This window comes from Taudactylus pleione, unplaced genomic scaffold, assembly GCF_031769625.1.
Source record: "Taudactylus pleione unplaced genomic scaffold, aTauple2 ptg001032l, whole genome shotgun sequence".
NCBI lineage: Eukaryota > Metazoa > Chordata > Amphibia > Anura > Myobatrachidae > Taudactylus > Taudactylus pleione.
In genome coordinates this window covers 13,710,364-13,725,827 of record NW_028285433.1, presented here as the reverse complement: position 1 = coordinate 13,725,827, position 15,464 = coordinate 13,710,364, and the positions used below count along the sequence as shown (strand labels likewise).

Here is a 15,464-nt window from a genome sequence, read left to right as displayed (position 1 = left end):
TTAATTTTATAGTTTATGAATGTACAGAATTTGTAATGGCCATAGACAGCATCTCCTGTATGACCCTTTCATTTAAAAAAAAAAAAAATTCTGAACCACCAAGTTGATGGGGTGGGCAAATATGAGCAGCAGCACAGAGCATCTTCCTGCCAGGATGTGTGCAATAAAGTGCAAATACGTTTAATGCAAAAATTAGTTGTGTATATTGGTCACATACATACATACTGTAGATACGTACGTACATATTTACGTGGTACATGCAGTGTATAACCTGAAGCACGCCGCCTGTTGTTGACAAATGACTTCCAGTAGGCCCAGCAAACATCACAGATGCTGGGAGTTCTAGTTCAGCTGGAGAACTACAAGCTGCTTTCCTCTGATGTAAACAGAAAGTCTTGGTCCCAGTATTAAACAAAAAAGTAAATTCTGCGCTCCTATGAACGAAAAATGCTGCTCAGTAAAAAATGCAGTCCCCACTGCATGTACATGAAATAGACACAAGAAAAAACATAAACCAAGCGCAATATCCTTTGGGGTACTTAGCGATATGATATGATATGAAATGTCCACCAACACAGTGACAGCTGTCAAATAGTCCGCATGTGTTCAAAATTCTCCCTCTGAAGCTGGTTCTTTTTAATATGTTCCTCCAAGACCAGAAGAAATAATACACCATTCAGTAGATGCCCAATAATTAAAGTGGAATCAAATATTCCTACTTACATCTAGGATAAGGATGTCCGTCTCCCCTCTTATGTAGCCTGATGGATTCACCTGCAAAAAGCACTACTTCCCTGGCCGCTTGTACCTCAAAAATATTTATAAAGAGGGAAATACCATAGTGTAATTCTATAAAAACTGTATTGATTTATACTTAAAAATACACAAGAATGCCTGTGTACCAGAATGGGCCTTCAGACCAAGGCAGGATGTAAAAACACATGAGTGGTCCTATAATCCGGATAAGGAACACCTCAGTGTGATACCTCTCAATCCCTGTCCGACTGCCCAGACTTCCGTGGTTCTCCCCAGTCACACTAACGCGTTTCGGCAGTATGCCTTTGTCAAAGTGTAACTGGTGAGCAGCTTTGGGCTTTAAATAGCCCTACTTCTAACCCCACCTCTTAATTAGTGGGTGTTTCCCAAAATGATCCACATGGCTACAACCACGTGGTCATCACCTCTTCTACATATACTGGGACGCGCAGCGGGTCCTCTGACCGGAAGTTACCTGCCATCTGGAGGGGCCTCCTATATCTGACTCGCCCTCTCCAGCATCACGTGACCGCTCACCGCAAGTGACCTCTTATACATACATGTCAACTTCTGGCGTGGCATGTCCTTCAACTGGAAATTCCCCGCTATTGAAGGGACTTCCTGTATCAAACTCTCCTCCTTCGGCGTCTGGACTATTATCTCCCATAACGCTCCAACAGGAAGTGATATCTGTTACGGAACGTATCTACTTCAAGTCACACTTGCCGTGCTGACTAAAATTCCCCACTATAATAAATACAACGGGGATATGTAATATAGGTTCCTCTTTCTGAATAAAAGGTTCCTACTATCCCAAAAAGTGCATTTGTGCAAAATGAACATTATAAATAATGCAATCCATATACAATGACATATCTGGAAATATAAAAACAATCCACATAATAGTAAAACAATTGATCCATATGATAATAATAAAATTGAAGCACATAAGAGACATAAATATAGCTAATAAGGTAAAAAAATATGTAAATTCACAATAAAACATGCTAAAAAATCACAATAAAAAACACGAAAAATAGAAAATCCCTAATAAAAACCACTTAATTTCAAAATCTCTGTTCAACCCTTTTGGTTCTAGTGCTTTTAGATTATAAATCTATTTAATTTCTGCTTGTGCTAGTGCTATTTCACTTCCTTTGGTCCTCCAGTTCCCATATACTTTCTTTATACCAATCATAAATTTAATATTGGACACAGAACATTTATGTTTATCTCTAAAATGTAATGATAGAGAGACCACCTGTCCCTTAATCTTCTTTTGGTTTTACCCACGTATTGAAGACCACAACTGCATTCTATCAAATATATGCAGTTAGTGCTGTTGCATGTCATTAAATCTTTAATCTTATATTCAATCACACTCTCAATTTTCGCAGGTTGTTGTCTATGAGAAATGCATACATTGCAAAATCCACATCTGTGGAATCCTACTGTCTTAATGCGTCCTGTTTTCTTTTCTTCTATGGCACTTGTCACCAAGTGGTTTTTAAGATTAGGTGCTTTTCTATATATAAAACAAGGAACGGGAGGGATAATGGGTCTCATTCAGAGTCGGTCGTAAGCGGCCGCTCAGTCGTACGCATCCGATGTTTCCAAACCATGCATGCGTACGGTTAGTTGTGCGCATGTGCGTACGAGACCTTGCGATCCAAAATGCTGTAGATCGTACGGCTAACGAGCAGGAAGTGGCTTCCGAGAGTTGATTGACATGAAAGGCCGTTTGTGGGTGTTGACGGGGGGGGTGGTGGTCTAAAAACGCAGGCGTTCCTCACCGTTTTCAGGGCATTTTAGGGGCGTACATAAATTACCTGCTACGACCGACATAGAAGGCCGGAAATAGTAAAACGTCACTCTGCGAGCAGGTTCGAGGCCTGGCTGATCGTACAGCTTGAGGTTGGGTACTTGCTCTCGCTAGCCCCACAGTACAATCGATACTATCGAATGTTACTGATGTTAGGATTGATGTTTCAATTTTGAGCCACACAATGCAAGCAGCTAATAATCGTTTGTTATAGCTAATAACACTGCTAATTGGCTTGTAATTGATTCAGTTGTGTTTGCATTAGCGAATAATAAGAATAAATTTCATGGGGATGGATTATTCTATGCGTTTTTTTGTAAATTTTTGGTGTAATTTGCACACAACACAAGTGGCCGCAACCATCAGAAGAAAATTAACATACAACGACTGACAACGATTGACTCGATCGCTAACTGCTATCACTCTCTAGCTAGAGGAGGTGCATTGTTCACGTATGGGCGTCACTTTGGTTGTGACCGGCCATGCGACTGCTTCCTTTTTCAGTTTCTCGGGCGTTAGGCGTACGACCATGCAGCCGCTTACGACCGACTCTGAATGAGGTCCAATGTCTTTAAGAATAGTGTCTTGACTTAAAATATACCAATGTCTTTTAAAAATGCATTAAATTTTACGGTATTGCCTAACGGTCAAAAGGGCGTTTAGTGGGAGTGCATAATTATTAAAGGAGCGTTATCGACCACGTCACTTGGTTGTCTTTTAGCCTGAACTGCTCGCAGTGATAGCGGTAAGAAAATCCTACCACAAGCACTGCGAGCAGTTCAGATGCCTTTCGATGTTCCCGATTAATCTAATAAATACCTTAGATGACGTGTGATGCGAACGGCAAAGAGGCGTCTTAGCGAGCGCATTTTTCGTTCGCTTGCTCAGACATAGAGGCGTCGTCAAACTGCAAAGAGCGAGCGCTCAATTTAAATAGCCGGCCCCTTTTTTGGAACAACGTCCGCAAATAGCGTCCGGCTCTGAATCAGGCCCAATGTGTACATCGGCCTTACATGCGACTCACAATACGGCCCATAGAGAGAAAGACACCAATAAAATGATGATTGAGTATAGAGGACACTTACTTATGGATAAAAATTAAAAAGGCTGCAAATATAAAGGGTTTGTAAATATAAGGACATTTATGTGCCCAAATATAAATTGTGACACTCAATATAATAGCAATAAAGTAAGCAGATGTTTATCAATAATCCCTGATGGGGGAAGAAAGCATTTGGAGAACAAATAGGCTAAGTGAACTTTACATTTAGACTCTTAAGGCCCCTACACACGGAACAATATTGGCAACGGTCTGACGGATTGGAACGATAATTCACCAATATCGATCTGTGTGTATGCACGATATCGTGCATTGCGCGCTCCCGTGGTGTCGTCCATCACTTCACCTGATCTTTCTGCATGTTCAAAAGATCAGGCGAATCGACTGACTATCCCATGCAGCGCTGTGGGGTGGTGGGTTCGGCATATCGGGCAGTCGGGCACCGGATCGCCCCGTATGTAGGGACCGCCCGTTCCCTACATACGGATAATCTGTCGCATCGGTGGGTACACATCGTACCGTGTGTACCTAGCTTTAGAGGTATATTTACTATTGGGCGGTTTGTCAAAGCCACCGATGACTAGCGCCTTTGACAAATAGTTTTAAAGTGGCAACAGAAATAAATGCTAAACCAGCCTCACTTTGCTGTATTACTGCCGGTCAAAGCCGCTGATCATCGGCTGCTTGTACATACTGCTCAATAGTAAATATATCCCTAGAAACAGACAACCTAGATCGAATAGTAGACCCTAATGTTGTGTTTTGTAGTTACACAGCAAGACAAAGTGGCAGATTACGTTGTAATGTGTACTAAGGCCCTGATTCAGAGCCCAATGTTTAGGCACTGCGCATGCGACGCGTCCGGCATGTGCGAGCCCCGCCGAGTGACTTAAGGTCAGTTGCTACGGGGCTCGCAACAAGACGTGGCAGCTGTTGATGGTGAGTGACAGCTCGTCCTGTTTTGTGGGTGGGTAGGGGGGGTGGCTGGACAAACGCAGGCGTTCCCAGGGAGGTCTTACTGACATCACTAGTGATGTCAGTAGGGGATTTCCTGCTCTATTAGAGCAGAAAGTCCACTCAGCCTTGCAGCACCCTAGACCCTACCGTAGGGTCTCGTCGCAAGGTCGATGGTCGCGATTATCACGATGGTCTCCTGGCCGCTCGCACAAATACAAATACTTCTATTAAATTTGACTTATTAACAATGCTCATACAATTGTTTGACATGTTTCAGAATTAATAATAAAAAAATCATATATTAAAATATACTTACATTAGGTAATGGTGGGTAATGTGTTTTTATTTTTTTAGACCCATACATAATTGGATATTTATTTAAATCAGAAGAAAGTTGCAATATATGTCAACAAGATTTAGATAAATCCTGTGATTGTATTAATTTACATGTTGTAAAGAAATCGGGTTTGATAACAGACCACTAGTTCTTATGTTTAAGAACTCATATTAGGATCACTACCACATGACTGGCATAAAAGAGATGTCATAACAATACTTTAAGACCAAAAACATGGACGAAATCTTACACCAGTATGGCCCAACCTTGGTTGTAAGTAAAATAATTTGGAATTTGTTAGGTTGCTATTAAGTAATAGGTAAGTTCATAACTCATTGTCCACATAGGTTCATGAAAGACCAATTGTGCCAAACCAATCGTTTTTAAGTTACAAATTAGATTTTAGTAATGCAGTGGATGTAATATTTTTCACCTTTTGAAAAGGATCTAATAATGTTTTTTAAAACAGATTGTTATATAAGATGTGCATGTCAGGCGTAAAATGTACATTTATTAATACTGATTTAAGAACAGCAGAGGATTATTATAAATGGAACATATTCAGAGTGTTTACAGTGCTTCCCACAGACATCCGTTTTAGGCCCTATGGTTTTTAATATTGATATTAATGACCTTCTAGATAGCCTACACTGTATACCATCTATGAGGGTGATGCAGAGTTGTACAGTAAAAGCATTGATTGCTGGGTCCTTGGATGCAGCAGCAATGCCAAAAAATTCTAATGCCACAGGAGGGGTCTAAAGGTAATGCTGGCATTGCAGTTCCGAGTGCTGCATCCTAAGACACAGCGTCTAATCACTATCATCAGTCATGATGGGAGCTGCCATCGGTCATCTGAGTAAGCCTCTGCATACTCAGAATGACCAGTGGAACTGCTCAGCCAGGGCCAGGCAGTCTGCATTGAAAGACGCAAACTTTGACCTGGCCACGCCTACAAAATGGGGGCGACACGCCCCCATTTTGTTGAACAGTCCTGGGTCGATGCCCACAAAACACAGCAGTATACCAGTCATGCTGCGGCTTGGGGTAACTGCAAGCAATCTCGCAGAGGGAGACCTGAACATGTGCAGTATAGATTCTCTGCATTCCTCTTGCAGTCGGTGTTTGAATACAACACTGAATCAGGCCCTATATATTCAACTAAACAGGCAAGGAAATTACTTCTTTTTTTTTTCCACAGAGAAAACATATCCACAGTTGCCTTGCAGGTATTGTTTTGCCTTCCTCTGGATTAACACAGCTAGTTCATGTAAAAGTAGATTGAACTTGTTCGACTTGTCTTTTCTTTTTCTTCCAACTGTGTTATGTAACAATACATTCTTGTTGACATTCTATCAACCAACATTTCTGTCTTATGAAATAGGGTCACTGATAGATATTGAACTTTATAACAGAAATAATTACCAACATAACTTATGTGGATTAAATAGATAAGTAAGAAACGTTCTGTACGGTATGTGGTCAGGAAGCTGTGAAAATCCTGGCATCGGACTAATGATAGGCGTCGAAATCCCAACGCCTATCATTATCCACCCGCCAAAATCCTGAAGCCCGACATACCAAACGAAGGTAAGCCGGGCGTCTGGAGCGGACAGCCATGGGGGGAGGGTTGAGTTTAGGGGCTCCCGGGGGGACTTAGGGTTAGGCACCCCCACGGGAGGGTTAGGTTTAGGGTGCGAGAGGGGGGGTTAGGTTTAGGCACCTCTGGGGGGAGGTTAGGGTTTGGCACCCCTAAGGGAGGGTTATGGGAGGGAGGGTTAGGGATCGTTCACATACTTAAGCTGCATACACACGTAAGGATTTTCTGTCCAACCAACCAACTAGTTGATTGGTTGGAATGAAAATCTGGTAAGGTATGAAAGCAAATGACAATCAGCAATTTGCTCCCAAATGCAGGAAAATGGACAAAAACTGTTGTTTGAACAAATTGTTTAGATCAAACATGTAACAAACTTGTCTGACGGCCATTTTCATCCGTTTTCTGGCATTTAGGAGCAAATTGCTGATCATCAGTTACTCCCATACGTTACCAGATTTTCATTCCAACCAATCAACTAGTTGGATGGTTGGACAGAAAATCTTTACATATGTACCCAGCTTTACCCTGATGAGATCTTCAGTCTTCTGCCTTCTGGCGTCGGTATTGCATCCGCCGGGCTTATGTCCGGTGGTATGTCATGCCGATTCCATTTTATACAATACCCTCGATTTGTATGAGTTTGAGTCATTACAATAAGGAAAACTTTCTATGTTTATCACTAGTATCTATTTCTGTTTAGAGAGTAGTTTATTGAAAACTTTTTTTCTCTGATTTCCAGCCATGGAACGCGTTGTGCTGGAGTAGTGGCTTCAGTAACTTATAATGATGTGTGTGGTGCAGGGATTGCTTACAATGCAAGGATAGGAGGTAATGTGTGTGGCAGGAACCATCATGACCTATAGCACAGAAGTTGGCACTGTTTCTAAATGTATCCTTTTTCCTAGGGGTGCGGATGCTTGATGGATTGATCACTGATGTTATAGAAGCTCGGTCATTGAGCCTGAACCCACAGCACATACATATCTACAGTGCCAGCTGGGGACCAGAAGATGACGGCAAAACTGTGGATGGGCCAGGCATATTAGCCATGGAGGCTTTTTATAGAGGGACTGTAAATGTGAGTTTGTAGTAATACTCTGCTCTCTCATTAAACAGATGTTTATATACCTTTCTTCATTTGTTGTTTTCACTATCTACTGGCTCTGTAGCTTTCTCGCCCTCCGGTTCATTTTCTTTAACCATGTGTAACTGTGTGTGTCAGGCATTTATCTGCATCAACCAGATTATTTTCCAAAGAAAGTTATAATAATCATTAAATGGGTGACTGAAGTCATCCCAAACAAGTGTTTCCCTACTTGTCCCTGACTCTCTTGTTTGCTATGTTATTATTTTGAGGAATTGCTGAATATTGCTTTGTGGCAGCTCCTCAAACTGATATAGACAATTCTAATTATCCTACTGTGCAATATGGTAAAATCATAAGAGACTTGCAACTTTTTATTTTCTCTCTGCATGATAAGTTAATGCATTTGCAATATAAATGGAACGCATTAGATGTTATGTGGCATGTTTGCCTTGTGTCAAAGAATTTCTCTTCCTAATAGAAAAATAAATAATGTTTCTGTTGAGTGTATTCATGCTTTTTTCTATACTTGACCTCTTTCTCAATCTTCATTTCTTATATAGGGGCGTGGTGGCCTTGGTTCAGTTTTTGTTTGGGCATCTGGAAATGGAGGCTTGCACTATGATGACTGTAACTGTGATGGCTACAGCAACAGTATCTACACAGTATCTGTTGGCAGCACCACAGAGCATGGACAGGTCCCATGGTACAGTGAGGCATGTGCTTCTACACTCACTACCACCTTCAGCAGCGACAAAAGAAAGGGCAGACAAATTGTAAGAACCCATTTTACAGCTTGCCATTTAAAACCCAGAAGACTTGTGCAGTCATGGAACTAGTTGAGCAGTTTTAGAAAGTAAGGTAAAATTAGTGTTATTGTGACGATCAGGTAGAGACACCCCCCCCACCGCACCACTACCACCACCGTCCCGAACCAATGCTACCTACTCATATAATAGGTGTAAAACTGTGTTCTATGAATTTGGCATTTGATTAATTAGAATTTCTGATCCCACCATGCTGACTACCATTTCATATTTTGCCAATTAGTACATTCAGTACGGTCACAATCGGATCACTCCCTCCTAATTAGAGATCTGCGCTGACCCCCGTGTTTTGGATCTGGATTCATCTTCATGTTTTGGTTTTACAAAACCACCCTTAAGTGTTTAGGTTTAGGATCTGGGTTTTTCTTTTTTAAATGATAAAAAGTTTTTAAAAATAGCTGAAATCATGTAATATTTTTAAATCCAAAATTCGAATTTAAAATCCGAATTCTGAACTGGGGAAAGATCAGTAACGCGACTCTGATTTGTCCGCATCTCCCCTGGAGACCAGAACTGCGACTTGGATCTGTCCAGATTCACGAAATTCGGGTGGATTCGGATTTCTGGAGAACCGAACCGCACTCCTCTAATCCTAATGTTGAAGCCTCATTATCTGAAATTGGAGGTGGGGGAAACATTTGGCCTCAAATATTAGTATGCTGTTGAATTAAATTTCTCTTCACAAAAAAAATTACAACTGCTTATCTCTTTACTAATTTACCATTTTAAGGATTACACAGTAAGATTGAGAGACTCATTTTATGTTTGTACAATGATGGAATTCTCTTTCCTCAGTATGTTAAGAGTTAATCAGTTAGTTGCTGACCCAGGTAGTTAATTTTGACTTTGGTTGTCGCATGCTGTGTGGTGTAAAGACTGGAGAAAAGTTAACTGTGGATAATAATAAATCCTAATAAAAAATAAAAGGCAATTTCATCTTGTAGTTTGGGTGTGGGAACTTGGCTATCCTGTCACAGAAGTGGAATAACCTGTTTGTAACCAGAGTCACCCTGGATGATGATATTGATACAGGGTACTGGATTGCATCAGGAAATAAATTGGTAACCTGTCCAAGTAGGAGTGAGCTGATGTGGAGGCCTAGAGGGATGACAGAACTACCAAAAGAAATGGCTCTGTTTTTTTCTATATACCCAGCGAATTAAGTAATAGCTTGCAAGTCTTCTGTGATTGTCTTGTTCGTTCACATGCCCTTCATTTGTACTTGCCATGTAACTTGTTTATACTCCTTTTTTTGTTTTGTTGGTTTCTAAGAAGAATTATTTGTCTCTTCAGATGGAATGTAGTCAGGAAGCCGACGGTCGAAATGCCGACCGCCGGCTTCCTGATTGTCTAATCCCGGCAGAGGTCTAATGACAGGCGTCATTTTACCTACTCCGGGAGCCCGGCATACTGATCGAAGGTAAGGTGGGCGCAGAGGGTTAGGTTATGGGCTCCCGGGGGGGGACTTAGGGTTAGGCCATCCCCGGGAGGGTTAGACTAGGGGAAGGGGTGGTTAGGGTTAGGCACCCCCCTGGGAGACTTAGGTTTAGGCTGCGGGGAAGGGGGGGGGTTAGGTTTAGGCATATACAAGGGGGGTTAGGGTTAGGCACTTGATGGGGAGGTTAGGGTTAGGCACCCCCTAAGGGAGGGTTGGTGGGGGTTAGGTTAGTAAATATAAAAAATACTTACCTGTCGGTGTGTGTTCTGACACCATTCTATGTTAGCCACATTAACATTAAAATTTTCTACAATTTGTGCTACAGTAGCTCTTCTGTGTGATCGAACCAGACATGTAGTGTTCCCGCTAGACTGCGGGGAGGGCATGGTGCTGAGAATGTGGGCAGAGAGTTTCTGTGTGCGCCAAAAGCACGCATGTTCCCTAAAAGGGGGTGTGACTGACTGGGGAGGGGTTTGTCCTGGAGACGCACCCCAATTCGTCACACTTTGGAATGTGCCCAGCATTTACGGAGGTGCTCAGCTTCCCTCAAGCCCTTCCCTCACAGTGAATAGATGCCGTGCGCACGTGAAAGGCATCTATTCACCCAGCGGAGATCGGTCATCGCAACTTTTCCCACCCGCGGGACACTGCGGCCCAGGGGTGGAGAAAGGCACAGGGCAGGCTATTTTAGTGGGGTAACGCTAAAAAAGTCAGGCGCACTTTGCCCCTTTAAAATCGGGCAGGACACAGCACTCCCCACGTGCATCAATGAGCCTTGGACCACTCTTGGTTATTACTAACCTCTACATAATAGAAACCCCCCAACAAGATCTTCCGTTTTGGAGATGCTGTAAACCCAGTGGGCTAGTCATCACAATTTGGCCCTTGTGAAAGTCGCTTAGGTCCTTATGCTGACCAATCTTGCCATTTTTCCTGCTCACAACACATCAACTTCAAGAACTGACTGTACACTTGCTGTCTAATATACCCCACCCCTTTACATGTGCCCTAGTAATGAGATAATCATTGTTATTCACTTCGCATGTCAGTGGTTTTAATGTTATGGCTGAATGGTTATATATTATAAGGGCACAGTCGTGCCCTTATATTAAGGCTGAATCTAAAAAAATGAAATTCTCCCATAGAGAACTCCCGAGGGGAAATAATGGAGTTTAAGGGGCTACATCTCAAAAGCTATTGGAGGTGCCGAGCTGAAATTTGCCACAGGCGGGTGGAACTGTCACTCGGTGCTGCATGCCAAATTTCAGGGCAAAAAATTAGGATTTGGGAGTAATCTAAAGTTCCAACTGGCACTCTCAATTAGGACAACTTTTCTGCTGTTCTCTATGGGGGATTTTTGGGAAGGCATAATTCAGGGTAGGGGCGAATTTAGACTTTGGGTTTGCTTTATTAGGTAGCTATTGTTCCAGGATAGTTGCTTTTGGGGTTTAGGTAATTGAGAAAGTTACAGTTTTTAAACTATTACCTCACAAATCTGCCATTATAGAGATAGGAAGTTTCAACTTGTTGCGCAGCCTCAGTAGGAGCCTCTAGCAGGTGTACTCACTGTGGCTTCACTTGAGTGCACCAAGATGGCTGTCCTCTGCGGGGCCGGGACCGGGGGGAAGAAAGCCAGCGCTTGCTGTTGCTGGGACCCGGGGGAAGATATGGGGGAGAAAGCAGGTGGCGGTGCAGCAGTTAGCAGTCTAGGGGGGGCGAGTGGCGGGCAGTAGGACCCGGGGGAGGTAGACGGCATCAGCGGCAGATGCAGGCTCATGAACCCTGCATCTGTGTGTAAATTATTTTTTACATATGTAATAAAAAAAATTAAAGGCAAAAGGCATGCCTCCCCCCCAAGAGAGCAACCATCACCGGGCTCCGGGCTTTTAGTGACCTAGTGCGGGTTGTGCAAGATACGGAGGACAAACAATGTAGGCGTCCCCCGTATTAAGCACAACCAGCACCAGGCTAAACAGAACCAGTCCTGGTTGACAAAATACGGGGGACAAATGATGTAGGGGCCCCCGGTATTCAGCGCAACCAGCACTTGGCTCTGATCTGGTTCTGGAAATACAGGGGGGAAAAATTAGTAGGGTTCCCCTGTATTTTCCAGAACCAGCACCGGACTTTTTATAGGGGGGGGCTGATGCCACAGCCAGGGGAGCCCTTTCACCAGGCCCCCCAGCCGAAGCATCAACCCTGATTGCTAGTCAGGCCAGGGGATCCCTGGGGAGCTGGGGACCCCCCCCCCAATAAAGGGGATCCCCTCTCCAGGGCACCCCAGGCTGATAGCCCGGGGCTATCCCTAGCACCCCTGGGGCTATGGGTGCCGGGTTGATACTGTAATGTGGTGGTAAAAAAATAGAAGTTAAATATTGTCTTTTGCTGTGGAACTACAGGTCCCAGCAAGCCTCCCCTCCCCCGCATGCTGGTACTTAGAGAACCACAAGTACCAGCATGCGGAGCATTACAGGCCCGCTGGTACCTGTATTTCTACAGCAAAATAAATATTAAAATAAACACAGGACACACACACCATACAAAGTAAAAGTTTATTAAACATACATGCACTCACACATGTACACACATGTACACATACTCACCTATGTATCCCTATAGCCTTCGGTCCCCTTCTCCAGTAGATTATCCATAGGGTACCTGAAAAAAAAAAACACATACTCGACTTCTCCTATGCGTGGATCGGTCCAAAGTAGGCTATCCCTGTGCTTGGCAAAACAAAAAAACGAGATATGCGACCCACGGACATTAGTTCTGTCCTGCAAGGACAGTACTACCCGAATGAGAGCTTAGCGGCGGGATTTCACTATGGAAACCCCGCCGCTGAGCTCTCATTGGCTGAGAGAGACGAGCCTTCCGCTTCTCAGAACATGAGCGGTTCTCACCATTGACTTCAATGGTGAGAACCGTGATCTCCATTCAAAAATGGCACCTCAGCGCCATTTTTTAAATTTAAAGATGGCTGCTGCGAGCCAGTAACGGCTTGCAACGTCTTCTCCCCTCAGCTGTCTTATATAAAGCCAGCGCGAGGCGCCGTCAGGCCATTCTGTCAGCGGGGATGCTGGAGTGAAGAGCTGCAGAAGAAGTCCTGGATGGGCGGTGCCCTCCAGGTGAAGTCGCTGTGGAAGTCCTGGGGCAGGCGGCAGCCATGAAAGACAGCTTAAAGGCTACAATCCCCCCAGGTGAAGGTGCAGCACAATAAAATAATAAAACGGTGTATGTGTATATATATGTGTGTGTGTATATATATATATATATATATATATATATATGTGTGTGTATTTATGTATATATATGTATGTATGTGTGTATTTATATATATATATATATAAAATAAAATTTATTTCTTTTACAGGGGTACTATAGGTACTGGCAGGCCATTAATGCCCTGCTTGCTGGTGCTTATGGTTCTCCCACTGCAGAGGGGGACCCCTTTATTCGGGGGGGTCCCCAGCTCTCCAGGGATCCCCGGCCTGGGCTGACTAGCGTTTAGGATTAATGCTTCCCCGATAGAAACAGTCCGGTGCTGGTTCCCCTGTATTTCCAGAACCAGGACTGGCTCAGAACCCAGTGCTGGTTGCACTAAATACGAGGGACCCCTACGTCGATTGTACCCCTTTTTTTGGCAAATAACAGGTGCTGATTTGCCTGGTGCTGGTTGTGCTTTTAACGGGTGACCCCTATGTCGTTTGTCCCCCGGTGAAAAGCCCAGGGCTGGTTGTGTTAGAGGGGGGAGCTTCGGGCATTTCCCTTTTTTTAATTTTTATTTTACACAAATTCAAATTTTAACACAGATGCATAGATGGATCTCACTTCATCCATGCATCTGTGTCTTATTTTCTCAGATGCATGCCCAACGCCAGTGAGCACCTCTGTCGCCTGCTGATGCCTCAGTGCACTGCTCCACTGCTGCCACTGGTCCGCACCCATGCTGCTGCCGCTGTCCCGCACTGTTGCAGCCCGCCCCCATAGCCTTCTCTCCCTGTGCATCCCCAAAACGCCTCCTGCGTGCCGGCCTTCCTCCACATGCACTAATGTACCATTTTGGTTGCCCTTCTTCTCCCCTGCAGGTGGCCCGGTTTCACAAAACCTATTGAATTTCTGCCACTCAAACTTCAAAGAGCAATGAAATTACGATCATTAAGGCTGATGCCTTAATGAACGTGTTCCTTGCGCAATACAGATGCGGTATGCCATGACACCATGTAATTAACGGCAGATTTAGCACTCTTACAGAGTGAGATTGCTGTCACTCACAAAATGGTGGAGCTGCTATTTCACAGAATTGTGTACTCATTGCAATACACACATGCAGTCTATGAAACTGAGGTCTGAGCAGAACATAGAGCTGCGCAGATGAGATAAGAGTATAGTGGATGGGGTAGAAGACAGTGCGGTGTGGGTAGGGCAGACAAAGGCATGGAGAGGGGAAGATTAAGCAGCAAAGATGGGGCAAGCCAAAGTGATGCAGATTGGTGGAAAACAGTGGTGGACATGGGGGGGGAGACAGCAACATGAATGGGGGGTACAGAGTGACATGGATGCGGGAAGACAGATTGGTGTGGATGAGGAATGCAGACTAGCACAATGGGAGAACACACAACAGTAGGGATTGGGGAAGAACAGATTGGTGCAGATGGGTGGGAAGGCAGAGTTGTGCAGGTCAGAGGGGAAAGACTGAGTGGCACGTTTGGGGAAGGGGGGAGGCAGAGTGGTGCAGATGGAGGAAGAAAGAGTGGCAGAGATGACGGGAAGGCAGAGTGATGTGGCTGGGGGCGAGGCAGTGGTGCAGATGGAAGGAAACACAGTGGCATGGATGCAGGAAGACAGGGTGGTGCACATGGGGAAAGACATATTGGTGTTGATGGGGGCATGCAGACTAGCACAGTTGGTAGAACACACAGCTGTAGGGATTGGGGAAGTTATAGCAGCATGGAGGCGAAGATAGTGTGCATGCATGGTCAGGTTATGATAGTTTTAGCAATTAGAGAGCTGAATGAGATGGATGTATTGAGTGAGAAGGATTTTGGAACACAGTGGGATTATTGTGGTGACTGAATGGGAATATTGTGGGCACTGAATGAGATGTGTGTGCTGCTCAGACCTCAGTTGCATAGATTGCATGTGTGTATTCCAGTGAGCACACAATTCTGTGACTTAGCAGCTCCACAATTGTGTGAGTGACAGCAATCTCACTCTGTGAGAGTGCAGAATGTGCAGTTAACCACAGGGTGTGATGGCATACCATATCTGTATCACGCAAAGAACATGTCCATTAAGACGTTAGCCTTAATGATCGGAATTTCATTGCTTTTTGAAGTTTGTGTGACAGAAATTCAATAGGGTTTGTGAAATTTCAGATCATGTCTAGGAAGCCTTAATGGGACATGTGAAACTGTAAAGTTTTCTGTCTATAGAAAATATATATATTAGGAGTGTGCACCGGCCACTTTTCGTGTTTTGGATCTGGATTGGTTTTGCCAAAACCACCCTTCCGGGTTTTGTGTTTTGGATATGTATTTTTTTGGAAAAAAGCATAAAAACAACTAAAATCACATAATTATT

The 15,464-nt window shown here is 43.9% G+C and overlaps 1 protein-coding gene across 2 annotated transcripts in view; it reads left to right on the top strand.

Annotated features, from left to right (window-relative positions):
• LOC148454108 (proprotein convertase subtilisin/kexin type 4-like) overlaps window positions 1-15,464 on the top strand; it is a 109,444-nt gene that overhangs the window by 76,874 nt on the left and 17,106 nt on the right. For both annotated transcript variants that reach the window (XM_088461307.1, XM_088461306.1), the window contains 3 exons: window positions 7,272-7,360; window positions 7,438-7,610; window positions 8,180-8,392. In XM_088461307.1, the coding sequence (XP_088317433.1) occupies window positions 7,272-7,360; window positions 7,438-7,610; window positions 8,180-8,392 (475 nt within the window). The remainder of the gene's footprint in view (window positions 1-7,271; window positions 7,361-7,437; window positions 7,611-8,179; window positions 8,393-15,464) is intronic.